Here is a 26,015-nt window from a genome sequence, read left to right on the forward strand (position 1 = left end):
CCACAGGCAGCAGGAGGGGGGAGGGCCTTGGAGGCGGAGAACACAGCGTGAGAAAGGCACGGAGATGGGGACACATTGTGCACGCGCACCGAGGAGCGCGTGGTCTGGGACACGGGAGCGGGGACGGATGCGCCCCAGGGGTTTAGGTAGGGCAGACCACGTCCTTGTGGTGTGGGCTCTGTCATTATCACCGTGTAATAGATGAGAACTTGGGGCTCAGAACAGTTTGAATAGCCTGTCTGAGGCCGCAGAGCTGGGGAGCAGCAGTGGGTACTCCGATCTGGGCCACCCTGAAGCCTCGAATGCCAGACCAAGGAGTGTGGTTGCTGTCTCGCAGGCAGGGGTTGGGGGGTGACAGGATCTCAGCCCTGTGGCTGGGACACCCCTGGAGCAGCGGAGCAGCCCGGAGCTACTGCGCGGGTCTGGGGGGCAGGACACCGGGGCACCAGAGCGCAAACTCACGACAGGGCAGAGGGCTTGTCTGCCGAGAGAAAACCGCCCTAGCGGGGACACGGGCCCTTGCAGCTACACGGAGGTGGCTAACAACGTGCAGAAGGAGGAGACCGTGCTCAACATCCAGTTCGTGCTGCTGGACTGCTCCCACCTCAAGTTCTCGCTGGTGCAGCATTGCAACGAGTGGCAGAACAAGTTCACGACCCTGCTCAAGGATATGGCGGCCCGGCGCCTCCTGGAGCTCCACACCTACCTGCAGGACAACGGGGACAAGTACGGGCTCCTCCGGCGGGGCCTGCGGGGCGGCGGGGCGGCGGGGCGGGGCAGGAGGGCCCACCTGCCTGCTCTCTGCCTGCCCTCAGAATCAGCCGCCCTCCCCAGACGCTGGAGGAACTGGGGGTCAGTTTGCAGCTCATGGAGACCCTGCAGCATGACCTGCCCGACCTGGAGACCCAGATCCCCCCCATACACGAGCAGTTCACCATTCTCGAGAAGTACGAGGTGCCGGTTCAGGAGAACGTGAGTTCCTGGGGCGTGCCGTCCACCGGGGTCGGGCCCATGGCAGCAGTGGCTCGGGGAGAAAGTTAACGCCCACGTTTGAGGCCCTGGGCCGCCAGGAAGGACGGCACAGAAGTGAGCTGGGTGGAAGGCGCAAGACCCCGAGGCCTTGGAGAGCCAGAGAACTCAAATGGTAGTTTGGGTCAGATTATGGATTTCTCTTAGGCCCTAAGACTCTGGTCCACAGGGTCAGAAACAAGGCCCTAAGAGCGTGGCTGAGGATAGACCCCCTGCTCGTGGGTCATCGTCCCCTCCTTGATGTCCCCAGGTCCTAGAGATGCTGGACAGTCTCAACGGGGAGTGGGTCATCTTCCAACAAATCCTGCTGGATAGTGAGCAAATGCTGAAGAAACACAAGGAGAAATTCAAGACAGGCCTCATCCACTCAGCGGATGACTTCAAGAAGAAAGCGCATAATCTCCTGGAAGACTTTGAATCCAAAGGTACGTCTTTCTCAAGCTCTCCCCCTCTACCTCTGTGTTGACCCAGTGTCTCAAAGCCTTGGCCCCCGGGAGGTAGGGACAAGGGCGAGCAGAGGAAAGATGCTGCTGGGGAGAGGGGACGAGGGCCTGGTGCTTTTGGCGTCACTGCCCCGCTCACAGCATTTCCAGTTTTCCTTCTTTCCCATGACCCAGCCGGTTCTGATTCTCACACCACATGTAGGAGTTTTTGCTAAAGTGAATCATCATCCTGGCAATGCATTCCCTCGTTTTCCTTCCTGCCCCTGTCGGGTGAGGAGAGAAGGGAGATTTGCCCACAAAGAGGTACGAGGACCATGTCAGTCCTTCCAGGGGACGATGGGCTTTCACCTTGGATTTCCCACAGGCCCCTTCACCAGCAACGTGGGACATCAGGCGGCCTTGGAGCAGATCGCCCAGGTGCGGGCCATGCTGAATGCCATGCGGGAAGAAGAAAACAGTCTCCGCTCCAACCTGGGCATCTTCAAGATCGAGCAGCCAGCCTCCAAGGACCTGCAGAACCTGGAGAAGGTGGTGTGCTGGGCTAGGCCCTTGTGCTGAGCAGGGATGGGGACCGGGGGTAGGACCAGGAAGATGGGAGCACGAAGACCTTTTTTTTAAAAAAAAAAAATGTAGGTAAAATTCAGATAACAAAATGACCATTTTTTTTAAAAGATTTTATTTATTTATTTGACAGAGAGAGACAGCGAGAGAGGGAACCTCAAGCAGGGGGAGTGGGAGAGGGAGAAGCAGGCTTCCCGCGGAGCAGGGAGCCCGATGCGGGGCTCGATCCCAGGACCCTGGGATCATGACCTGAGCTGAAGGCAGACGCTTAATGGCTGAGCCGCTCAGGTGCCCCAACAAAATAACCATTTTAAAGCAAACGATTCGGTGGCATTTCATACATTCACAATGTTGTGAAGTCATCACCTCTGGCTCCGAAACGCTTTCATCACCCCAGAAGGAAACCTGCACCCTCTCCCCTCAGCTCCCGTTGACCACTCGTGGATCTTCCGTCCTGTACATTTGGCACAAATGGCTTTCATGTCTGGCTCAGTTCGCTCAGTGTAACGTTTTCAAGGTTCATGCACGTTGTAGCGCGTGTAGGTGCCGAGTGATCTTCCACTGTGTGGACATTCGGCTTGCTTCCCGCCTTTGAGCAGATCTAGCTGCTACGAACGTGTGTGTCCCTGCATTTGCTTGAGTCCCGCCGCCAGCCCCCCGGGGGCCGCCGGAGGGGTGGAAGCGCGGGGTCTCCGTCTGCTGTGTGTGGAGGGAGGAGGAGGGCCCGAGCGCCCTCCCTTACCGCTTCTTCCCACTCCTGGCCGTGAAGGAGCTGGATGCGCTGCAGCAGGTGTGGGAGATCACACGGGACTGGGAGGAGAACTGGAACCAGTGGAAGATGGGCCGGTTCCTGACGCTGCAGACGGAGGCCATGGAAACGATGGCACATGGGCTCTTCCGCCGTCTCACCAGGCTGGCCAAAGAGTACAAGGTGCGTAGGGGGCGGCGGGGGGCAGAGGGTGAGCCCGCTGAGGAAGGGGGACTGCGCAGGGATGCTGGCCAGGCCTGCTGATGCCTCCCATGTTTGCCCAGGACCGCAACTGGGAAATTATCGAAACCACTCGCTCCAAAATAGAGCAGTTCAAGAAGACCATGCCCCTCATCTCAGACCTTCGCAACCCCGCCCTTAGAGAGAGGTGAGGCTGCTCCTCGCTCCTCGGGGCCACCCCCCGGCCCGCGGCCACCTGGTTCTCATGGGGTCCCCTCCCCGCGGCCACGTCCCCCTGCCCCCGCCCACAGACACGCACCCCCGAGGAGCCCTCCCTCGAGCCTGCCCCGTCCTCTGTCTCCCAAGCCGTCCTGGGCCCTCTGGCCTTCCCGCCTCCTCTCTTCCCTTCCCCCGGCGTCTCCCAGCACTCTGTTCTGTCTTGACGTCTTCTGTCTACAAAAGGTTTTATTCTTTTTTTAAAAAAAGATTATTTTATTTTGGGGGGGAGGGGCAGGGGGAAAGGGAGGAGAAATCTCAAGCACTGAGCGTGACTCGGGGCTCGATCTCACGACCCTGAGATCACGACCTGAGCTGAAATCAAGAGTCGGACGCTTAACTGACTGAGCCACCCGGGCGCCCCCAAAAGGTTTTATTCTGATGTAGCCAAAGGTATTCCCTTCTTCCTTCATGGGTTTTGCTTCTGGGCCTCGTCTAAGAAGACCTACCCCGCCCCCGCCGCCAGAGTTAAACCTGCATTCTCTCTGTACTTTCCTCTAAATACTTCATAATTTTATTTTCCAAGTTTTGTTCTTTCGATTACATGATAGGCGAGGCCTTTGAGGCCATGGAGGATGGAATGGGCTATTTTATTATTATATTTTTAAAAGATTTTTATTTTATTTTATTTATTAGAGAGAGAATGAGAGAGAGAGAGAGAGAGAGAGAGCATGAGAAGGGGGAGGGTCAGAGGGAGGAGCAGACTCCCTGCTGAGCAGGGAGCCTGATACGGGACTCGATCCGGGGACTCTGGGATCATGACCTGAGCCGAAGGCAGACGCTTAACCAACTGAGCCACCCAGGTGCCCCAGAACGGGCTATTTTATAAATGATGTTGTAATAATTATCCATTTAGAAGGAAGTAATTTCACTTCTCTGCGTTGCGTCCATGACGGTGTTTTTGCCGGGTTTCACCCTTGTGTCCTGTGGTTAAGTACCACCTGACCATACACCCGCCTAAGTTGTTCAACCTCCCCTAGGCTCAGGTTCCTCGGGCTCAGGTGGAAGAACCAAAGCTCCTCGTTGATAGCGGGCATGTGAATTAAGTGAGCCGTCTCATGCACGGCGCTTGGCCCCGCGCATAATCTGTCCGCAGTGATCTTGCAATGATCGGTCTGAACTCTCTCCAGAGAATCAGCACCTCCATCTCTGTAGTCCCCACAGTGCCCGGGAGTGCATCTTAGGGCCTATTTAATATAAAATATCAATACGTATATGGAATCGTGCTGTCCCAATGGGAGGGAGAAGGCCTGCGGATCGATGCTAACACTTTCCAGGAGACCCTGATATCCGGCCTCGTGATCTGACCTCTGTCCCCGACTGCAGGCACTGGGATCAGGTCAGAGATGAGATCCAACGGGAGTTTGATCAGGAATCTGACCGCTTCACCTTGGAGCAGATTGTGGACCTTGGGATGGACCAGCATGTGGAGAAAATTGGGGAGATCTCTGCGTCGGCCACCAAAGAGCTGGCTATAGAATTGGTATGACAGGGCCCCCTCCCGCCTCCCCCACTTCGCGAGCCTCCAGCAGCCAGCTTTTCGTGGTCCCATGGCCCCTCTGAGTTCTGTTCCCTTTGCGGACCAAATACTGGATTGTTCTGTTCCCTGGTTTCTCTCCACAGGCATTACAGAACATTGCCAAGACCTGGAGCGTGATCCAGCTAGACATAGTTCCCTATAAGGACAAGGGCCATCACCGACTCCGGTAGAGAGGGCTTGGGGTGCTGGGGGAGGGGCGGGCCGGGCGAGCTGGGCTGCAGAGCCCCCGGAGGTTTGGCAGGTGGGGACGGACTGTAATTCTGATGCTTTCCGTCCCAGAGGCACAGAGGAGGTATTCCAGGCCCTGGAAGATAACCAGGTGGCTCTGTCTACCATGAAGGCCTCTCGTTTTGTCAAGGCCTTTGAGAAGGAAGCGGACCGCTGGGAGCGCTGCCTCTCCCTCATCTTGGAGGGCGTTGAGATGTTGCTTACGGTACAGCGCCAGTGGATGTACCTAGAGGTCAGGACCCGCTCGCCGGGCTGCTCCTGTGACCCACTCTCTGTTCCTGGCACACGACCTACATCCTGGCCCTATTCTCAGCCTCGTTTTCCCACTTCTAAAGTCCTCCTTCCTCTGGGCCCCAAGCGTCTGACTCTCAGTGATGACCTCTCACGTTCGGTTCCCTCCTTGAAAGGGCTTTGCTCTTCTTACGTTTTTCTTCTTGGACCCAGGTATCTGGCCTCCCAACCCCAACTTTCCTTCCGGAACTTGGGCTTCTTGCCCTTTGGTTCTGATGCTCCTTCTCTTCCGCTCGGCTGTCATTCCTGGTCTGGGAGTGGGGAGCAGAGTGTGGGGAGCATGTGAGAAACAGCCTCTCACCCCAATTCTTGGCCCCTCAGAATATCTTCCTCGGAGAGGACATCCGTAAGCAGCTGCCCAGCGAATCAGCCCTGTTTGACCAGGTCAACAACAACTGGAAATCCATCATGGACCGGATGAGCAAGGACAGCAATGCGCTGCGGAGCACCCACCATCCAGGTCTGTCCATGAGCTCCATGGCCTCTTATCCTGACCGAGGCTCGGTGGGTGCTGAGTATGTGTGACGTCCTGGCCACGTGCTTCATTCATTGAAAGACCGTTGTAGATGGCCTTCATACCATCACCATCGCGTCTTCTGAGCAGGAAATAACAGTTCAGTGAACGAAACTCAACAAATACTCGGGAAGACTATACTGTAGTGGGCAGGGGAGGGCGTGGGAGAGAGACGTACCCACAGAAAGGCCTGGTTGATGGTGGTGGAGTGCGGTAAAGAACCGGGAACTGAGGTCTGGTGATGGTCGCCAAGAGGGGGTGTCCTGAGGAGAAGAGTTCTGTCCAGGGGTGCGGAGGACTACTCTCTTTGGCCTTGGGCCATCTGAAAGGTTTTTCATTTTCCCAAGAACCTTGGGGTTATGCACTAAAAAGCCATTTTAATTATTCTGATAAAATGTCTGTAGGAGGATATGCAAAGCTGAGGGACAGCATGCATTTATTAGAAAAAATACTCGAGATCATGGGCAAAATTACATTTCGGAACAACATCTAAGCAAAGCCACTGAAACGGGTATCCGTTTGTGGAACACAAAAACGAAACTCATCTCACCCACTGCTACTGAGTCACCTCCCAGAGACCTGGCAGCCCGTGGACTCTGAACTTGAAGGTGCGAGGGTCGCCTCAGGTTCCGGGGCGTCCAGACTTCCCTCAGAAAGCTAGAAACTGGGACAAGGGAATAAACCAATCAAAACCTAAGGCTGGGAGGAAACTAAGATTGTTGAGAACCTGCCACTGAGAATCCATTTTACTTAGTACCATGGGTCATTCTCTGAGGTAGATGCTACTAGTGCTTTACCCACAAGGAGGTGAGAGCTCAGTGAGGATAACGGACATGCTGGTTCGTGGATGAGCAGCAGTTTGCATGGCCATTGTCTGTCCCTCCGTCCAGGGCTCTTTTCGCTCCACCCCGAGGGACACCAGCACCCCCGGCGGTTGCAGCCCTGTTTCAGTGTGTGTATGTGATATATATTTAAGTCTAATGATTTCACTTGTGGGGTTCTGTGTGTGCAGAACAGTCTCTAATATCCAGAAGCTCTTGGGGTGACCAGCAGAGCCGGAGGAAAGGGACCGTTTAAGACCGAAGGGAGACGAGATGTCGATATATTAGTGGAATCTCGTATACCGTATGCTTAATGCATGGTGTACAAAATGCGTAATAGTGTATAATGAGCACTTGATGATGAATTAATGAAGAGGATGGGCTAAGCGTGTTGGAGTGATTTGGAGACACTTCTCTGCTTCCAGCAACCATTATGGCAATATGTACCCCAACATTCGAGAGTCGGCAAAGTGGGTGCAGGTGCACACTCCAGATCCACTCAGGGCAATGGTAGAGGGTCCTCAAATGTCCTTCGTTGCTCTTCTCCCAGGCCTGCTGGACACGCTGATAGAAATGAACACAGTTCTGGAAGACATTCAGAAGTCTCTGGATATGTATCTAGAGACCAAGCGCCATATCTTTCCCCGCTTCTACTTCCTGTCCAATGATGACCTCCTGGAGATTCTAGGCCAGTCCCGCAACCCAGAGGCTGTGCAGCCGCACCTCAAAAAATGCTTTGACAACATCAAATTGCTGAGAATGCAGAAGGTTTGCCGAGCTGCCCAGGATAGGATGGGGGGCAGGGAGGAGGTGGCAATGTCAAGGTATTCGGGGCCTTGGAGGGGACCGTGGCCTCCCAGCAGGAGGGGGATAGGAATGAATCTGGATTATCTGGGATAGAACTCTTTAGAATTGGTAATGTTGGGGTCAGGGGAGAGGAGCAGAGATTACCCTCAGAGGGCCCACGTACCTCCGAGGTGGATATGAGAAGTGAGCAGCCCAGACCATTCCGAGCTTCCTGCTTTTACAGGTTGGGGGACCCAGTGGCAAATGGGAAGCCGTGGGAATGTTCTCAGGTGACGGCGAGTACGTTGACTTCCTCCACGCAGTCCTTCTGGAAGGGCCTGTGGAGGTGAGTAGTGGTGAGGGTCTAAGAATCGAGTTGATCCTTCTTCCCCTTGGAAAGTTTGCTCCGCTCTGTGAGGAGACAACATCTCCGTGAAGGGACCCACCTGCCATTGCTGAAAACTCTAACCCCTCCCCTGGACCTGCAAAGCGGACCGTCTTCCGTCACCCCCCAATGCCTCCATTTCCCTCCGGGACCTGAGCCAGCCGCTGCCCAAAGCCCTGGAGTCCTCCCTCCTAAGCCCCTGCCCCCTGGGGATGCTTGTCTCTGGCCCTGAGGCCTGGCCGTTCGGCCCTGTCACCCCCACACCCCCACAGTCCTGGCTTGGTGACGTGGAGCGGACCATGAGGGTGACCCTACGGGACCTTCTCCGGAACTGTCGCCTGGCCCTCAAGAAGTTTCTTAACAAGAGGGACAAGTGGGTGAAGGAGTGGGCTGGCCAGGTGAGCCGGGGTCGGTGGAAACGAGGGAGCAAGGAAGAGCTGAAAGGGAGCCGCAAAGGTCAAGACTGAATCTCGGGTCTCACCAGATGTAGGCGTCCTGCCCCCTGTTCTGGGCGAAGGCCTTGCTACCCTGCATGCTGGACCCTTAGCTCCTGCCCATGGGCCTGAGCCCCATCCTTCAGTGCAGAGGGAGCCTGTTGAGCGAACACTAGCACCTGGGCCAGGAAGAGGCTGGGACTTGGGGGCTGGGCTGCGTGCGGGGCCAGCGGATCTAGCCTCTGCGTGGGCCCCAGGTGGTGATCACCGCCAGTCAGATCCAGTGGACGGCTGACGTCACCAAGTGCCTGCTGACAGCTAAGGAGCGCGGAGACAAGAAAATCCTCAAGGTCATGAAGAAGAAGCAGGTGGGGAGCCCTCCAAGTTTGGGGTGGGCCCCCGGGGGGGGGCGTCGTTGGGGGGATGCACTGGAGTCTGAGTCAGGGTCACAGCAAGGGTGCTTTGTGGTTGAGGTCCCGCGAGGCAAGTCCGGGTGGCTTGGGAGGGCTGGGGGTCAGGGGTTTCGGGAGGTCGGGGTCAGCGCGGGGTTGGAAGCCGGTGAGGCCGGGGCGAGGCATGGTCAGGGTTTGCTTGCCTTGCCCCCTCCACGCTCCTCCCCGCCACCTCATCCCGCAGGTGTCCGTCCTGAACAAGTATTCGGAAGCCATCAGGGGGAACCTGACCAAAATCATGCGGCTGAAAATTGTGGCGCTGGTGACAATAGAAGTCCATGCCCGGGACGTGCTGGAGAAGCTGTACAAGAGCGGCCTCGTGGACATCAGCTCCTTCGAGTGGCTCAGTCAGCTGCGCTTCTACTGGGAGAAGGTGTGCCCGGCCTGTGCCCGGCCTGTGCCCTCCTGACGCCCCGGCCCCCCGCCCTAGTTCTGCACTCGGTCCCGTCTCCCGAGTCAGGACCAGCCCAGGAAGGCCGCGGGCTGCTGCCGTGGTGGATGGGGCGGTCGCGCAGGGGCCCATCTTCCATGCGGGCCGTAGACCCTCTCCTCCGCAGCCCTAGTCCTGTGAACTGCAGCCTCCCCGCCTCCCTGCCTCCCCGCCTCCCCGCCTCCCCGCCTCCCCGATCGGCTCTTCCTCCAAGCCCCCCTCTCCGTTCCTCTGCCCTGTTGCCCCAGGAGCTGGACGACTGTGTGATCCGCCAGACCAACACACAGTTCCAGCACAGCTACGAGTACTTGGGGAACTCCGGCCGGCTGGTCATCACCCCGCTGACCGACAGGTCGGCTGGCGCAGTGACAGGGTGGCGGGGCGGGGGCAGCAGCTGCTGAGGCGGGGCTCCCACGCAGGAGTCCAACTCGGGTCCTGTCCTTGATCCTCAGGTGCTACATGACTCTGACCACAGCCCTGCACCTGCATCGGGGGGGCTCCCCCAAAGGCCCAGCGGGCACGGGCAAGACAGAGACCGTCAAGGATCTGGGCAAGGCCCTCGGCATATACGTCATCGTGGTCAACTGCTCCGAGGGCCTGGACTACAAGTCCATGGGCAGGATGTACTCGGGTCTGGCTCAGGTCCGCACCCCGCCACTCCGCCACCCCCTCGCAGTCCCAGAGAGTCAGCTGAGCCCCAGGCTGGCTCCCAGCTTTGTAAGGCACAGCACTCCCTGCCTCAGGGCTTATGATTGCCATCGCCTCCGCACCTCCCCGAGCCTTGCTCAGCCTTCATTTGTGCGTATTTGAAAACTCAGAAGATGACGTAGGGGCTGGACCAGGTAACGCATATACACCGGTGCGGGGCGCAGGCCTCGTGCTCACAGGTTCCCTCCCCGGGTCTCTTCCCAACCGGTGCCTGCTCCGGTACTCCCCGAGGTTGTCCCTGAGATTGTCCCCAGGGTTGTGCTGTTGGCTGGAAAGTTCTGGCCGGGGACGGCCCCTGGGCTGCGCTGCCCCCCCCGCCCCCAGCCCGGACAGCACACGCGTCCTGGAGCCCGCCACACCTGTCAGCACATCTCAGGCCGGGGCTGCCAGCCCCAGCTCCTCGGGGCTCCCCGTCGGAGGGCCCCCAGCGACTCTGCCCCCCACCCACAGACCGGCGCCTGGGGCTGCTTTGACGAGTTTAACCGCATCAACGTGGAGGTGCTGTCGGTGGTGGCCCAGCAGATCCTGTCCATCCTGTCGGCCCTGGCCGCCGGCCTCACCCGCTTCTACTTCGAGGGCTTCGAAATAAACCTGGTGTGGACCTGTGGGATCTTCATCACCATGAACCCCGGTACGGGGCGGGCAGGAGGACGGAGCGGCCAGGGCCGACAGCCCTTCGCCCCCTCCCCCTTCCAGGCCAGCGTGTCCCACCCAAGTGAGAGGGGACGAGAGAGAGAGCACAGAGCGAGGGAAGGACAAAGGTCCAACTTTCTGGGCAAAGGGGAGGCAGTCTTACTGTCTACCCCAAATGGGTCAATAACAGCTGTGTGTCTGTACATGCCCGGTCCTTTGGGATGCTTCGCTGTCTTCTCCCACTGGGCAAGCTCCCTGAGTCCGGGTCTGTCTGCCGTCCCCTTTGCAGGAGGAATGGGCCTCTCCCCAGAAGGCAGGCCCCGGGCTCCCTCATTACTGTTCCCCAGGAACGGCTCGGGGAGGGTCTGCAGGGAGAGCAGGAAAGGGCTCAGGTGCTGAGAGAGAGACAGAAGGGATCTGGGTCAGGACCACCACAGCGCCCAGCAAGGAAGGAGAGGACCGCAGATAGGAGAGAGGGGCGGGAGCTGAGCCGAGAAGCGGAGAGCGTGTGGCTGGAGCTGGGGAGACTTGGGGGGCGAGCCGGGGTTGGGGAGAATGGGGTTGAGAATAGGCAGTAGGTCCTCGGGGAGTGGCCCGGGTTCTAAATAGACGGCGCTGTTTTCCAGGCTATGCCGGTCGCACGGAGCTGCCAGATAACCTGAAATCCATGTTCCGCCCCATTGCCATGGTGGTGCCTGATTCTGCTCTTATTGCAGAGATCATCCTCTTTGGGGAGGGCTTTGGCAACTGCAAGGTATGCCCGTCACGTCTTGTCGGTAACGCTCTGACGTCCCTTCCGTGACGAGTCCACGGACAGAGGCGAGGGACGCGGGCTTGCGGTCGGTAGGGTGTGGAGGCCTCTCCCCTGGGAGGTCCCTGATCCGTGTCGGCACCGTTCCCAGCATCTTCTCGTTAGGATTGTCCCCCAGAGCCCAGCCTGGCCGCCTCGAGGCTCAGGCCCAGCTGCGTGTGTCTGTCGCTGGCCCTGCGTGAGGCCGGGGTTTCCTCCTCGGTTTTCCTTCCCCAGATTCTGGCCAAGAAGGTGTATACCCTCTACTCACTGGCCGTGCAGCAGCTGTCCAGACAGGACCATTACGACTTCGGCCTGCGCGCCCTCACCTCCCTCCTGCGCTATGCGGGCAAGAAGCGCCGCATGCAGCCGGATCTGTCTGATGAGGAGGTAGATCGAGGCCACGGCCCTTGGGCCCGAGCCTCCAGGGTCCCTGGGCCACCCTGCCTCCACTGAAGCTTTTCAGCTCCTGTGCCTGGGCTGGGACCCCCGCCCCGCTGCCTGTCCCCTGAGCCACCTGGTGTCCCGCCGACGGCTCGCTTGGCCATCCGCGCTGCTCTGGCCTCCTGCCCCTCAGCCCTTTGGACGGCGGGCGGCGGTGGGGGGGCGGTTCTAGTGGACGCCCGGGGCCCAGCTCCTCAGGCCAGAGTCTCCCTCGTTTCCCGGCCAGGTTCTGCTGCTCTCAATGCGAGACATGAACATCGCCAAGCTCACCTCAGTCGACGTGCCGCTCTTCAACGCCATGGTGCAAGACCTGTTCCCCAACATCGAGCTGCCCGTCGTTGACTACGGCAAGGTGCTTGTCCTTGCTACTCCCGCCGACCTCACCCACGCACGGGGAGCTGTCCCCGGGCTGTGACTGTCTGCGGGACAGCTGACCCCTCCGGGCTTCCTTGTCTCTGGAACAGCCTTGGCCTGCTCAGACGCTCCACTCTCCCGCCACAGCCCCCACCCTCCTGAGCGGCGGGCTTCTGACTGTATGGAGCCCCCAGAGGCCCCCCCCCTCCGCTTTCCTCCCGCCTCCGCGTCTCTCCTCCCACCAGAGCTGCCGATGCGTCAGAGCAGTGGCATGGGAGGGGTGGGCAGGAGGGTTCTAGGAAGGACAGGGATTTTCTTCCCCGGGGGAGTGACGGTTCGGATAGCCTGAATGCTCCCTTCACTTGAAACCCCTGAAATGTTAGATAGAAATACGTCTTTGTAAATGCATCGCTAGAAAGAAAGAAAGAATTCGGGGGGTGGGCGTGTGGGGGCGAAAGCAGGGAGACCATACGACAACCTGCCGCTGAAAGCGCCCTCATGGCTCCCATTTAGCAGAGGAGGCCACTGAGGCCCGGAGCAGTCCCTTCCTCAGGGTCCCTGGGCCTCGCAGCTCTGCAGCGGCCAGCTCCTGAGTGAGCGATGGCCGGAGCGCGGGGGCCCTGGCACCACATCCAGCAGCCTGAGCGCGACCCCCGAGGCGGTGGCGGGGTTTATGGGCCTCCCGCTGTCTGTCGCCCCCTCAGCTGCGGGACGTCATCGAGCAGGAGATCCAGGACATGGGCCTGCAGAGCACACCGTTCACCCTCACCAAGGTCATCCAGCTCTACGAGACCAAGAACTCCCGCCACTCCACCATGATCGTGGGCTGCACGGGCAGTGGCAAGACCACCTCGTGGCGCATCCTCCAGGCCTCCCTGTCCTCCTTGTGCCGCGCCGGAGAGCCCAACTTTAACATCGTCAGGGTGTGGACTTGGGACGGGGAAGCGCCTGCCGGAGACCAGCGGGACGGGCACGCAGTGCAGGCCAGGAGGGCAGGCTGGGGCCCGAGGGGGCCTGGGAGAGACCAGAGACCGGGGGCAAATACAGACACCTGGAAGCAAAGGGGGTGACGTGGACCTAAACGGGGATCTCGGCATTGGCGTCTGCCCACAGCTCGAAAACCCCCTTCTGTGTCCCTTTTAGGAGTTCCCCTTGAACCCGAAGGCGTTGTCCCTAGGGGAGCTGTATGGGGAATATGACCTCAACACGAACGAGTGGACAGATGGCGTCCTGTCCAGCGTCATGCGGACGGCGTGTGCAGGTGCCCGCATCACGGGGGGTGGGGGTGGGCAGTCTGGGGGTGGAAAGCCCATGTTTGGGAGGAAAATGCCTGGGGCGTGCTGAGGTACAAGGAGGAGGTGCGTGCTCACAACCCCGAGGAGCTGAGCATGACGGGAGGTCTGGGGAGAAGGTTCTAGCTTCCTGACCATCCTCCTCCTACCAAGATGAGAAGCCAGATGAGAAGTGGATCCTTTTCGATGGCCCCGTGGACACGCTGTGGATCGAGAGCATGAACTCGGTCATGGACGACAACAAAGTCCTGACCCTCATCAACGGGGAGCGCATCGCGATGCCCGAGCAGGTGCAGACCCTGCAGAGCGGGGGGCTGGGGGCATGTGCAGGGCTCAGGGGGGCCGGGGGGCCGCCAGATGAGGAGCTTCTGTGGGAGAGGTGAGGAGGGGGTGTTGCCTGGACTCAGAGAGACCTGTGTCCGAGGGAAGAATGCCGGGTCTACCGTGGGTGTGGGGAGCAGTGGCCAGTGCCCGCCGTGTCAGCCCCCCTCCGCCTGACCTCCACGGGCCGCCTTCCACCTACGCCCGGGCTCCCGGGTTCCCGGGCTGTGAAGCCCAGCCTTTCCCACCCACTCAGTGCGAGCGAGAGAGTGGTTTTCCATAAGCTTAACCTCAAGTAAGCCCTAAATTCTTTTTAAAAAGCACGTCATTTGTAAACTTTACGTCTTTGTGCACCGTGCCATGCTTGGTGCTCGGATGGAGACACTTGGGGGCATCGGGGTGCCGAGTGTTTCTCCCGACGGGGGTCGGCAGCTCTGACCAAGTGTATCCTCAGGTGTCTCTCCTGTTCGAAGTGGAGAACTTGGCCGTGGCCTCTCCCGCCACTGTGTCTCGCTGTGGGATGGTCTACACTGACTACAGTGACCTGGGCTGGAAGCCCTACGTGCAGAGCTGGCTGGAGAAGAGGCCGAAGGTGCGAGGGGAGCTGAGGAGCGGGGGAGTGAGCCACCTGGCCTACAGGGCAGAGAGCGAAGGCAGAGCCCCTTGTCATTTGACTCCAGGCCGAGGCAGAACCCCTTCAGCGGATGTTTGAGAAGTTCATTAACAAGATACTGGCCTTCAAGAAGGACTTTTGCAACGAGTTGGTGCCCATCCCGGAATACAGCGGGATCATCTCCCTCTGCAAGCTCTACTCGGCCCTGGCCAGGCCGGAGAACGGGGTGAGGAGGGGCCGGAGCAGGGCCAGGGTGGCACGGGCTCGTGACGCCGCGGGGACAAGCCGAGCGAAACCGTGTGTCTGAGACGTGGTCTGAACACAGATGTGAGTGCAGGGACCCCAAGGGGAGGCCTCACTGACTGCAGTGCGGGCGCGTGCCGTGTACACGTGGTGGGATGTCACACTCAGGACTCTCAGTCACTAAAGCGCACAATGAAATCTCCCTCTAATTTCCCACCGCAGTTTGGGAGCTGAGGATAGGTCATTTGGTTCCTCATTTCTCCATCCTTTCAGAATATTTATATTAAATTTTGGTATATAGGAGGCCTTCGTATACCATTTCTGCTGGAAGGAGCTCCCAGCCTAATCTGATGAGGGGGTTTTACAAATTTTCAGATTGAACCTTCGGCTCAGGTCATGATCCCGGGGCCCTGGGATCGAGTCCTGCGTCGTCAGGCTCTCTGCTTGGCGGGGAGCCTGCTTCCTCCTCTGCTTGTGCTCTCTCTCTCTCTCTCTCTCTCTCAAATAAATAAATAAAATCTTCAAAAAAATTGTAAAAAAAAGAAATTTTCAGATTGGTTGATATTGAAGAAAAATGTTTATCGTTTAGAATTGTGGAGTGAGGACTAAAATTGGATATTTTTCTGTTGAGATTAAACCACCGTCAGCAATGGTTCCTATTGTTTTTGAAGACATTGCCAGATAACCAAACCATTAATATAAAGTTATAGGACAGTGAAGGTCTCTAACAGTGTATGTCGTTCCTCGTCGAGTTAATATAAATGGAAACTCTGCAGATGAGCTTGCAAGGTCACGGCTGGACAAGGACAGTCACGTAGTCTCGGGGGTGCACAGGTGCTGAGGAGGGTGGGCCGGGGTTGGGGGTGAAATGCGCTGTGTGCTGGGGTGAGCTGGAAGGACAGACTAAGGGCTCTGCGTTGAATATGACGGACGGTAAAGTCTCAACACAGTTTCCCACCTACACCTGGTGATTGAGGACGATTCTAAGCCCAAGTCCGGTATTCTGGGTTGGACAGCATCTTGTGGGTCATGTTATCTGTAGTTCTCGGCACCTGAATTCAGAACCCATCCGCAAGAGCTCCCTGCTCACAGCCTGTGGCTGTCTCATGAGGCAGGTGAGAGATGGGGCGAGCGAGGCCACGTGCCCTCGGGGTCGGTGTTGAGAGCAGGAGTCTAAACATGCCGTTTCTGGGGGCACCTGGCTGGGTCAGTGGAGCGTGCGACTCCTGATCTCAGGGTCATGAGTTCAAGCCCCATGTCGGGCGTGCAGCTTACTTAACAATAAATAAACATGCTGTTTCTGCCACGAACTTGGTACGTTGTAAAATTTAATTATTATTTTTTTAAATTTCATGTTTAATCACGCAAGTAATAGTTGAATCTAATGTCCCTTTTTTAAAAAAAGGATTTTATTTATTTGAGAGAGAGAGAGAGAGAGAGGCACAAGAATGGGGGGAGGGTCGGAGGGAGAAGCGGACCCCGCGGAGCAGGGAGCCCGGTGCGGGGCTGGAGCCCAGGACCTGGGACCATGACCCGAGCAGGAGGCAGACACTTAACAGCTGAGCCACCCAGGCGCCCCCACCACAGGGTTTTCTGAACAGAGCCAGGAAGGGAGGCGAGCTCTGAGGCTTTGTGGCCATCTGCCAAAATGATGCCCCGAGCGAGGCTATTTCCCCTTCTCGTCCGTCCAGGTGAACCCAGCCGACGGGGAAAACTACGTCTCCATGGTGGAGTTGACCTTTGTGTTCAGCTTGATTTGGTCCGTGTGCGCCTCCGTGGATGAGGAGGGACGCAAGAAGACAGACAGTTACCTCCGAGAGATGGAGGGCTCCTTTCCCAACAAGGTCGGGGCCTGCAGCCCCGGCTGTGCTCGGTGTCCCGCCGCCTGGCTCTCCCCCAGCCGTCCGGGAGCACTTCCGCCGGTGGGGAGAGCTAGCGAAGGCTTTGGTAGCCTCACACCCCTTCCCTCCTCAGGACACAGTGTACGAGTACTTCGTGGACCCCAAGATGCGCACCTGGACGTCATTTGAGAATAAGCTCCCTAAAAGTTGGCGCTACCCTCCCAAGTGAGAGCAGGGCCTGGGGCCGTGGTTGCTGGGAGATGTGGCCCGAAGCAGAAGTGAGCTGTGGAAGGGCGGGAGGGCTCCCAGACGGGGGGGGGGGGGGGGGGGCGCCTCTGGAATGCAGGAGCAGGATCTGGAGGGCCTGGGACAGGGTCCCTATGGAGGAAGCAGGACGCCCGATCTCCAGGCCCGTCAGGAGGCAGGGCGGGTGGTGTGTGAGGAAGATGCAGGTCGGGAGGCAGAGGGAAGCCGGAGTCGGGAAGGAGCAGCCCAGGCCCTTGGACAAGGCCCCCTTCCCTCCCCAGCTCCCCCTTCTATAAGATCATGGTGCCCACGGTCGACACCGTTCGCTACAACTACCTGGTGAGCGCCCTGATGGCCAACCAGAACCCCGTCCTGCTGGTGGGTCCCGTGGGGACTGGAAAGACATCCATCGCCCAGACCGTCCTCCACTCCTTGCCCTCCAGCCAGTGGTCGGTGCTCATCATCAACATGTCTGCGCAGGTGCGCTGCAGGACCCGGGGAACTGTAGAGCCTCACCGCAACCCTCTCGAACCCCGTGTTTCTCCGGGAAGACCCCGGCATTCATCCCATGTCTCTTCCACCAGACCACATCCAACAACGTGCAGAGCATCATCGAGAGCAGGGTGGAGAAGCGAACCAAGGGCGTCTACGTGCCCTTCGGGGGCAAGAGCATGATCACCTTTATGGATGATCTAAACATGCCGGCGAAGGACATGTTTGGGTCCCAGCCCCCGCTGGAGCTGATCCGCCTCTGGATCGACTACGGCTTCTGGTACGACCGCATGAAGCAGACCATCAAGTACATTCGAGTAAGCCTGCCAAGGAGTTGTTCTCCAGGCCTCTGTTTCCTGCCATGGAGGTTCGGTCCCCACTCCCTGGGGACTCCGGGAAAGAACCCCAGAACCCTGTACTCCTCTCTGCCCACACGCCCGGCTCCTGAGTCCTCAGTCCCTATCGTTGACTCTCGTCAGTGTCTCTGCCCCATGCTCCCGCTTCCACCCCTTCCCCAAGCTCACATGTCAACCCCGCCACCGCCCAAAGCGGCCCAGGTGCCCAGGGTCCCTGACTCCCGTCCTGGGTCCCAGCATCTCCCTCCAGTCGGGCTCTGCGCCCATGGGATTCTGAGCTGCTTGGTGGTTTCTTTCTCCCAAATGGATGGGCAGGAGCCCTTCCATCTTCATTGCTGGGGTGCCCATCCATCTGGCCCTCAGAAACCCTACTAACACTTAGCACATTCTTCTGTTTCTGGGAAAGAAAACATGCGTGCGCGCGCACACACACACACACATACACAGAGGAAAAGAAGACAGAGCCTAGAAAATGTTCTTTCACTCACCTGTATTTTCTATTTTGGGTACATGGATCACGGTGAAATAAAAACAAACACATCACTTTGCTCATTCTCGAGGAAATGTCCCCGATCCCTCCCTTCCATTCACCTTCCCTCATTCTCCATTTGCTCCTGCTCATCCCGGCCCCTCTCCCAGTTCTCGCTCCCTTTACCCCCCTCCCATGCCCTGTCTCTTCCCTCCCTGGCCTGTCCCACCCCATCCTGTCTCTGCTCCCCAGGACATGTTCCTGATGGCTGCCATGGGCCCCCCCGGGGGCGGACGGACTGTCATTTCCCCGAGGTTCCAGAGTCGCTTCAACATCATCAATATGACCTTCCCCACAGTGAGGGAGTAATGGGGACCCGGGGGCGGGGGGGTGCTGTAAGAGGCAAAACCAACCATGTCCCCGAGGATGAGGGGGCAGATCAATGAGGGCTGGGGGGACCCCTGAGCAGAGGTGCGTGCGGGGGCCGTAACACAGGGAGGGGGGCTGCTAGCGTGGGAGGCAAGTGTCGCTGGGGCTTGGGGAATGTGAAGCCCGATGCTGGGCAGAGAGCTCAGGGGGCCCGAGTAGACTGAGGAACGTAGATCCTGCAGCTGACAGCCAAGAGCCGCGCCAGGATTCGGGCAGCTGAGCGAGGCCCTCGGGGGTGCCCCAGAAACCTCAGTAATCAAGATAAAGCACATGTTAATGCAATGTCAAAGCAGCCGATGCCCACAGTTCACGATGAACAAAGGCCACGGTGTTACATAAATCTACGGGATTGGCGCCGTGCGTTGCTGAGCGATATCAGAGCCCAAGCCAAAAGGAAACCGCGGCAATCCTGACCCATCTTTGTTTAAAACGTTGGTTATTTGTTCATCGTGCATATTCTGCATTCGTTTTGAGTTTTGAATATCGCAGAAACACATTATTTCTCTTGATTCTGTGGGGGGTTTTGGCGCTCTTTTAAAGTCGGCCTCCAAGACGAATGCCGGGCTGGCCTCACCGGGGCCCCAGCGCAGCCTGGGGGGCCAGGAGCCCGCGAAAGTGAGCGTGAGGGTCTATTCCCAGGGGTCCCAGATCATCCGAATATTTGGCACCATGATCAATCAGAAGCTTCAGGACTTCGAGGAGGAGGTGAAGCCCATTGGGAACGTGGTGACCGAGGCGACCCTGGACTTGTACAACACGGTGGTGCAGCGCTTCCTGCCCACGCCCGCCAAGATCCACTACCTCTTCAACCTCCGGGACATCTCCAAGGTGAGCCGCCCGCCCAGCCCAGCCTCCCCACTTCCGGCTCCGGCCTGGAGGGGACTCCCGCTGCCCACCAGCCACGCCCCTTCCACAGGTGTTTCAGGGAATGCTCAGGGCCAACAAGGACTTCCACGACACCAAGTCCAGCATCACACGACTCTGGATCCACGAGTGTTTCAGGTGAGGTGCCCCTGCCCCACCCGAGGCCGGACAGACGCCCCAGACAGACGCCAGACACGGGCCTCCCGAGCCTGGCGCCCAGCCCCTGCCCAGCCCCTGCATTCCCGGGTCTCAGCGACTCCCTCCCAACAGAGTCTTCTCGGACCGGCTGGTGGATGCAGCAGACACGGAGGCCTTCGTGGGCATCCTCAGCGACAAGCTCGGCTCCTTCTTTGACCTCACATTTCATAATATTTGTCCCAGCAAGCGCTCTCCCATCTTCGGTGAGCTGGTGCTGCGGCCGCTACAGGCTATGGCTGTGGGAGGGGGTCTGCGAGGAGGGCCGGGGCCCTTGGGCGGGGCGTCTGGCGTCTGGCGGGGGCGGGGGGGGGGGCTGGCCATTGGAAATCTGAGCCTCACTTCCCCCGGCCCAGGGGACTTCATGAGGGAGCCCAAGGTGTATGAGGACCTGGCCGACCCGGCAGTACTGAAGGCGGCCATGGAGACCGCGCTGCACGAGTACAACCTGTCCCCCTCAGTGGTGCCAGTGCAGCTGGTGCTCTTCCGAGAGGCCATCGAACACAGTGAGCGGCCCCGCCCCCATCCCTGGCCGGCGCCCCAACAGCTGGCCGTTCCCAAGCAAGTCCGGGAAGGTGCCTTCCTTTCGGGCCCCAGATGGCTTCTCCTCCGTGGTGGTGGCTGCTCAAAGTGGCTCTGGGCATCGGCCTTTCCCCACACTTCTCGGTCCCTGTCCCTCAGTTTCAGGCGTCCTGGTCACTAGCTCAGGGCCCCAGGCAGCCCCCCACCGGGTTTCTCCGCCGCCTCACTGCCCTGGCCCCCCACTCCCCAGTCACACGGATCGTGCGGGTCATTGGACAGCCTCGGGGCAACATGCTCTTGGTGGGCATCGGGGGCAGTGGGCGCCAGAGTCTGGCCCGCCTGGCCTCCTCCATCTGCGAGTACGTCACCTTCCAGATCGAGGTCACCAAACAATATCGAAAGCAGGAGTTCCGAGAAGGTAAGGCTGGGCTTCCGAACCGGGGTGCGCTGGGGCTGGTGTGAAAAGTCACATGCCTGACTTCCTGCGGTGACAAGAGCAAGGAGAGACGGCGGAGGCCACTGGCGAGCCTTCCAGGCCCCGGGGCGGGGGGGGGGGGCGCGGGGGGCGGCGGGGGGGGAGGGTTCCGGGCCGGGGGGGGGGGGGGGGGGGGCGCGGAGGGCGGTGCGGTGTGCGGGTTGCAGGCTGGGCGCGGCGGGAAGGGGACAGGGGACAGGCGGACGGCAGGATGGCGCATCTGACGTCCGCCTGTCCCCTCTTCCTTCTTCCCTCCTCCGGCCCAGATATCAAGCGTCTGTACCGCCAGGCAGGAGTAGAGCTCAAGGCCACGTCCTTCCTCTTCGTGGACACCCAGATCGCTGACGAGTCGTTCCTGGAGGACATCAACAACATCCTGAGCTCAGGCGAGGTCCCCAATCTCTACAAGACTGATGAATTCGAAGAGGTACGAGCCCTCCCGCACCCTCCACCGGCTGCTGTGTCCCCTCTGTGCCTCCCTCCCCCGCATCGGGTGCCGCGGCGCAGCCCCGCGAGCCCTCGGCTTCTGTGCAGATCCAGACGCACATCGTGGAGCAGGCCAAGGCCGAGCAGGTGTCCCAGTCCTCCGACAGCCTCTTTGCCTACCTCATTGAGCGCGTGCGGAACAACCTGCACATCATTCTCTGCCTCAGCCCCGTGGGCGACCCCTTCAGGTGACCCCTGTGACCGCCTCGCCCTCCCTCTGCCCTGTCCCCCCCACTAGCCCCCACCGCGCCCCCCGCCCACTCCTCCCCTCTCTCGGCCCCCCTGTCTTCCGGGGCGGGGGTGGGGTGGGGGGAGTCTCCGCAACAGCCCCGGCCCCTCTGCCCCTGCACGGCCGGCTCCTTTCCCTAGACCTCGCCTTCTTTCCCCAGTCCCTGCCGCTTGCAGGGGAGGTGTCCCGTCCCTTTCAGTATGACTGGAGTGTCTTGTTGTGGCTTTGTGTTTTGTTTTTAAATTTTCAGTTGTGATTTTACAAAAACAAAATGACATGAAAATTTACCATCGTCACCATGTTGCAAGTGTCCAGCTCGGTATAGTTAAGCATATATTCACAACAGATTGTGCAACAGATTTCTAGACCTTTCTCATCTTGCAAAATTGAAACTCTATGCCCACTGAATAATTCCCCATTTCCTCCACCCCCCCAGCCCCTGGCAACCACTGGCCCCTTTCTGTTTCTGCAAGTGACTACTCTAGATATCTCATATAAGTGGAATCACACCGTATGTGTCTTTGTGTCCGGGCTAAGCTCACTCGGTTCGTGTCCTCAAGGTTCATCCGTGTGGTCACATGCCTCAGAGTCCCCAAATTTCCTTTTTAAGGCTGAATAATAGTCCGTTACACGTATATATCATGTTCTGTCGATCCATTCTTGCTGTGACTTGATTTTTAAGGGCAGCAGAAAGGAGGAGGGAGAGAGAGGATCGCAGGGAGAGGCGATTTGGGCTCCCATGTTATTTGTTTTCGTGTTTGTGGTATGTGGTGTATTTGCCACGCACCGGGAGCTGCTACACTATGGACTTCACATGTGTCACCGAATCCAGTAACAACCCGGATTCGTATTCCTGTTATTCCCATTTTATTTATTTATTTTTTAAGATTTTATTTATTTTTTAGAGAGAGAGAGAGCGAGCAAGTGGGGGGAGAGATAGAGGGAGAGAGAGAATCTCAAGCAGACTCCACATTGAACGTGAACCCCACGGCGGGGCTCAGTCCCACGACCCCAAGAGCCGAAATCAAGAGTTGGACGCTCCACCCACTGAGCCCCCCGGGTGCCCCGCGTTAGCCTCATTTTAGAGATGAGGAAACTGATGTCTGAAGGGTTAGCACACCTGCCTGAGATCCATAGCTAGAACCAGAACCTGTTCCTAAATGCTACACTGAGCTAGCTCTCAGGGGAGCGGGACCGGGGGGGACAAGGAAACACAGGAGCAAGGGGTGGGACACTTAGGTTCCTGGAGAGCGGGTGGACCTGTGAGGAGGCCAGGAGTGGAGGCTGCCTGCCTCCACAAAGGGGCTTGAATGCCTCTCGAAACCCTTCCCCAGGAACTGGATCCGCCAGTACCCGGCCCTGGTGAACTGCACAACCATCAACTGGTTCTCCGAGTGGCCCCACGAGGCCCTGCTGGAGGTGGCCGAGAAGTACCTCATGGGGGTGGACCTGGGGGCGCAGGAGAACGTGAGTGCTCCCCCGCGCGCCCAGCCCTGGGCCCCCTCCCGCGTCCCTTCTCCACCCGCCCTCACTCCCGGTCTTCCGTCCTTTCCCACGGGGCTCAGATCCACAGGAAGGTGGCCAAGATCTTTGTCACCATGCACTGGTCAGTGGCGCAGTACTCCCAGAAGATGCTGCTGGAGCTGCGGAGATACAACTACGTCACGCCCACCAACTACCTGGAGCTCGTGTCTGGATACAAGAGGTGTGCAGAGGCGTGGAGGATGGGGAGGCCCAGGGAGCTCGGTGAAATGACGGGGTGGGAAATATCCAGAGCCGGCCCTGGGGGCCGAGGAGCCAGGCGCCCTGGGGGAGAGGCTGAGGTGTGGCGGGGGGGGGTTCATTCCTCCCAGGTGTGGGGGCGTGAGAGGGAGAGCTGGGGTTCACATCTCTAGAGCCCTCGGGCCAGGACTCCTCTCTACACCATCTCTGTTCTGTCCTTATTTTCTGGGGTGACGTTTCTTTCCCAAGCACAGTACAACGGTGATGGTGCTATAAATGCTCGCGAGACAGAGACTGGTCCTTTCCTCTCCACCCTTAAGTCCACCCTCTCCTAGCGAGGATCAAATATTCATTTCTAAAGTTGTATTGAGTGCCTTTTCATGTGCACAACATAATATTTTGCTTTGAAAGATCTAAGACAAATGTAAAAAAAAGAAACAACCCACCTCATTGATTGGATTCGGTATTTTGATCAAGGCGAGGAAAAAGCCATTTGTAACAATAATGATCACGTGCACTTACTCATCCGCTTAACGTACTTTCTGAGCATCTACTATGTGCTGTGCACTCTTCCAGGTGCTTGCAGTCCCGCAGTTCACAAAAGAAAGCCCCTGCCTTCCCTGGGTACCTGGGGCCAGTCACTGTGCTGAGCCCCTCACGCACATTTTCTCAGTCCAGAAAATAATCCTCCGTAGATTTTTTTTTTTTTTTTTGGCCCGTACAGTGTTGAAAACTTTTTGAGTAAGTTGCTAACATTGAACACCGGAGGCTTAGAAAAGTCCAGATTCCCAGCTTTTCTTTAAAAATCAGAAATCGTGGGGCGCCTGGGTGGCTCAGTCGTTAAGCGTCTGCCTTCGGCTCAGGTCATGATCCCGGGGTCCTGGGATCGAGCCCCGCATCGGGCTCCCTGCTCTGCGGGAAGCCTGCTTCTCCCTCTCCCACTCCCCCTGCTTGTGTTCCCTCTCTCGCTGTGTCTCTCTCTGTTAAGTAAATAAATAAAATCTTTAAAAAATAAATAAATAACAATAAAAATCAGAAATCGTGTCAACACGGAGCCCACATTCCTTCCCACGTGGGAGAAACGGGGTGGAGATGAGGGGTGGCCACCCCCTGGGGAGAGTCTGGTGTTTGCTGGTTCACCGCAGCCCCTGCTCACTGCACAGTGGGGAGCAGTGGGAGCTCCTCGTGGGGAGCGGGCATGAGGAAAAAAGCATGTAACAGGTGCTTTGACGGTGGTGTGCGGAATAAACCAGAGGGATCAGAGTCTGGAAGCAGGGAGACCAGCTGGGGACCTGTTAGCAATGATTCAGGCAGGAAGTGATAGAAAGCTCACGGCGGTGGTGGTGGCGGCGGCAACAGAAAGGGAGACGGGGACCCATCTGGGGTGCTCCCCTTTCCAGGGGCCCGGCCTTCCCAGGCGCTGTCCCCTCCCTGTGCGCCGCAGGTTGCTGGGAGAGAAGCGGCAGGAGCTGCTGGACCAGGCCAACAAGCTGCGGACGGGACTGTTTAAGATCGACGAAACCAGAGAGAAGGTGGAAGTGATGTCCCTGGAGCTGGAGGATGCCAAGAAGAAGGTGGCTGAGTTCCAGAAGCAGTGCGAGGAGTACCTGGTCATCATCGTGCAGCAGAAGCGAGAAGCAGACGAGCAGCAGAAGGTGCTCCCCGCCCCGCGCGCCCCCCCCGCCCCCCCGTGCTCACGGACAGGGGCTTCCCGGTCGCCCTCAGTGGCCATGTGACGGACTGCCCGGGCCGCCTCTCAGGCTTTCATCCTTCCTGCCAACACTGCCTCCCACCTTCACCCGAGGCCAAGACGAGTCCCCTTGGTCCCTAGGCGGTCACGGCCAATAGTGAGAAGATTGCAATCGAGGAAGTCAAGTGCCAGGCCCTGGCTGACAATGCCCAGAAGGATCTAGAAGAGGCCTTGCCAGCCCTGGAGGAAGCCATGCGGGTATAAGAGCAGAAGGCCCAGGGAAGGGAATGGGACCAGCCTGCTTCGTCCTCCAAGTCCCTGGGGAAATGGGAAGAGGCGGGTGGGCCTCAGCTGGGACCTGTCCTGCCCCGAGTCCCCTCTGGCCCCACTCCCTAAGTGAGTCCCTTTGCCCAGGCCCTGGAGTCCCTGAACAAGAAGGACATAGGAGAGATCAAGTCTTACGGCCGGCCCCCCGCCCAGGTGGAAATCGTGATGCAGGCCGTCATGATTCTTCGAGGCAACGAGCCCACTTGGGCAGAGGCCAAGCGGCAGCTAGGTCAGCTAGAGGGCCACGGCGGGACCGACGCCCGTTCACCCCATGCTTACTAACCGTCTGCCGTGCGCCAGGGGGAGACAGGCGAGTGAGGCGTGCCTCCCACCGTCCAGAGCACATAGAGCCTAATAGGAAGGAGGGGACGTAACTAGCAGTTAAGGTTCTTTGGTCGTATGTAACAGAAAACGACTCTTAATTAAAAAAAGAAAAGGAAATCGTCATAAAGATACAGGAATATATCTCAGAATCCAAGGGCAGGAATGCCTTTGGGCCCCCCAAAAGGACAAGAATCAGAAAATGTGAAACCGGAGGCTTGGTAGAATAAAGCCTGCAAGCCGTAGGTGGGGGACCCCTGCCCTGAAAAGTCAGTGTGAGGCATACAGACGTGATGGTGTGTCTGTGCGGGTACGTGCGTGTGCATGAGTGCACGCGTGTGCACACGCGTGTGCGTGTGTGTTTGGGTGGCCGGGGGGTTTGGCTGCGAGTGTTCAAGGAAAGTGGTGGCAGAGGGGGCTAGGAAGACTGGGCAGGGTCCTGGCGGCTTGGAGTTTCCAGGGACGGAAGCAAGGTCAGTGGGGGAACTTGGGATGAGGCCGCATGAGCCAAGCCCGGGAAAAATACGGCTGTGCCCGAGCAGTGGAGGCGAAGCCTGGATAAGGAGGGTGAGGCCCTCTGGCTGAGGCACCCCCCCATTTTCATCCCTCAGGGGAGCAGAACTTCATCAAGTCCCTGATCCACTTTGATAAAGACAATATCTCAGATAAGGTTCTGAAGAAAATTGGGGCCTACTGTGCGCAGCCGGACTTCCAGCCTGACATCATTGGCAGAGTCTCACTCGCTGCCAAGTCCCTGTGCATGTGGGTGCGGGCCATGGAGGTGAGCAGGGCGCGGGTGGAGGTGAGCGGGGCGCGGGCCGTGGAGGTGAGCGGG

General features: G+C 58.5%; 1 protein-coding gene across 5 annotated transcripts in view; it reads left to right on the top strand.

Annotated features, from left to right (window-relative positions):
• DNAH2 (dynein axonemal heavy chain 2) overlaps window positions 1-26,015 on the top strand; it is an 80,839-nt gene that overhangs the window by 32,731 nt on the left and 22,093 nt on the right. For 4 of the 5 annotated variants that reach the window (XM_073881652.1, XM_073881653.1, XM_073881650.1 and 1 more), the window contains 44 exons: window positions 526-726; window positions 816-972; window positions 1,280-1,454; window positions 1,837-2,000; window positions 2,803-2,964; window positions 3,066-3,169; window positions 4,564-4,720; window positions 4,861-4,943; window positions 5,057-5,237; window positions 5,618-5,756; window positions 7,182-7,399; window positions 7,662-7,763; window positions 8,075-8,200; window positions 8,494-8,604; window positions 8,873-9,061; window positions 9,367-9,470; window positions 9,571-9,760; window positions 10,277-10,457; window positions 11,086-11,213; window positions 11,487-11,639; window positions 11,920-12,045; window positions 12,752-12,970; window positions 13,191-13,308; window positions 13,493-13,629; window positions 14,115-14,252; window positions 14,341-14,499; window positions 16,208-16,360; window positions 16,491-16,582; window positions 16,885-17,083; window positions 17,188-17,412; window positions 18,173-18,277; window positions 18,989-19,177; window positions 19,266-19,351; window positions 19,484-19,614; window positions 19,765-19,914; window positions 20,181-20,348; window positions 20,672-20,832; window positions 20,940-21,079; window positions 22,455-22,587; window positions 22,686-22,825; window positions 24,287-24,497; window positions 24,674-24,790; window positions 24,947-25,088; window positions 25,792-25,961. In XM_073881652.1, coding sequence (XP_073737753.1) covers window positions 526-726; window positions 816-972; window positions 1,280-1,454; window positions 1,837-2,000; window positions 2,803-2,964; window positions 3,066-3,169; window positions 4,564-4,720; window positions 4,861-4,943; window positions 5,057-5,237; window positions 5,618-5,756; window positions 7,182-7,399; window positions 7,662-7,763; window positions 8,075-8,200; window positions 8,494-8,604; window positions 8,873-9,061; window positions 9,367-9,470; window positions 9,571-9,760; window positions 10,277-10,457; window positions 11,086-11,213; window positions 11,487-11,639; window positions 11,920-12,045; window positions 12,752-12,970; window positions 13,191-13,308; window positions 13,493-13,629; window positions 14,115-14,252; window positions 14,341-14,499; window positions 16,208-16,360; window positions 16,491-16,582; window positions 16,885-17,083; window positions 17,188-17,412; window positions 18,173-18,277; window positions 18,989-19,177; window positions 19,266-19,351; window positions 19,484-19,614; window positions 19,765-19,914; window positions 20,181-20,348; window positions 20,672-20,832; window positions 20,940-21,079; window positions 22,455-22,587; window positions 22,686-22,825; window positions 24,287-24,497; window positions 24,674-24,790; window positions 24,947-25,088; window positions 25,792-25,961 — 6,634 coding nt within the window. The remainder of the gene's footprint in view (window positions 1-525; window positions 727-815; window positions 973-1,279; window positions 1,455-1,836; window positions 2,001-2,802; window positions 2,965-3,065; window positions 3,170-4,563; window positions 4,721-4,860; window positions 4,944-5,056; window positions 5,238-5,617; window positions 5,757-7,181; window positions 7,400-7,661; window positions 7,764-8,074; window positions 8,201-8,493; window positions 8,605-8,872; window positions 9,062-9,366; window positions 9,471-9,570; window positions 9,761-10,276; window positions 10,458-11,085; window positions 11,214-11,486; window positions 11,640-11,919; window positions 12,046-12,751; window positions 12,971-13,190; window positions 13,309-13,492; window positions 13,630-14,114; window positions 14,253-14,340; window positions 14,500-16,207; window positions 16,361-16,490; window positions 16,583-16,884; window positions 17,084-17,187; window positions 17,413-18,172; window positions 18,278-18,988; window positions 19,178-19,265; window positions 19,352-19,483; window positions 19,615-19,764; window positions 19,915-20,180; window positions 20,349-20,671; window positions 20,833-20,939; window positions 21,080-22,454; window positions 22,588-22,685; window positions 22,826-24,286; window positions 24,498-24,673; window positions 24,791-24,946; window positions 25,089-25,791; window positions 25,962-26,015) is intronic. The other variant, XM_073881651.1, reaches the window with a different exon arrangement.

The sequence above is a fragment of the Callorhinus ursinus genome, unplaced genomic scaffold (genome assembly GCF_003265705.2).
Source record: "Callorhinus ursinus isolate GAN/ISIS: 27379988/994484 unplaced genomic scaffold, GSC_fseal_2.0 scaffold43, whole genome shotgun sequence".
In the NCBI taxonomy this organism is placed as follows: Eukaryota; Metazoa; Chordata; class Mammalia; order Carnivora; family Otariidae; genus Callorhinus; species Callorhinus ursinus.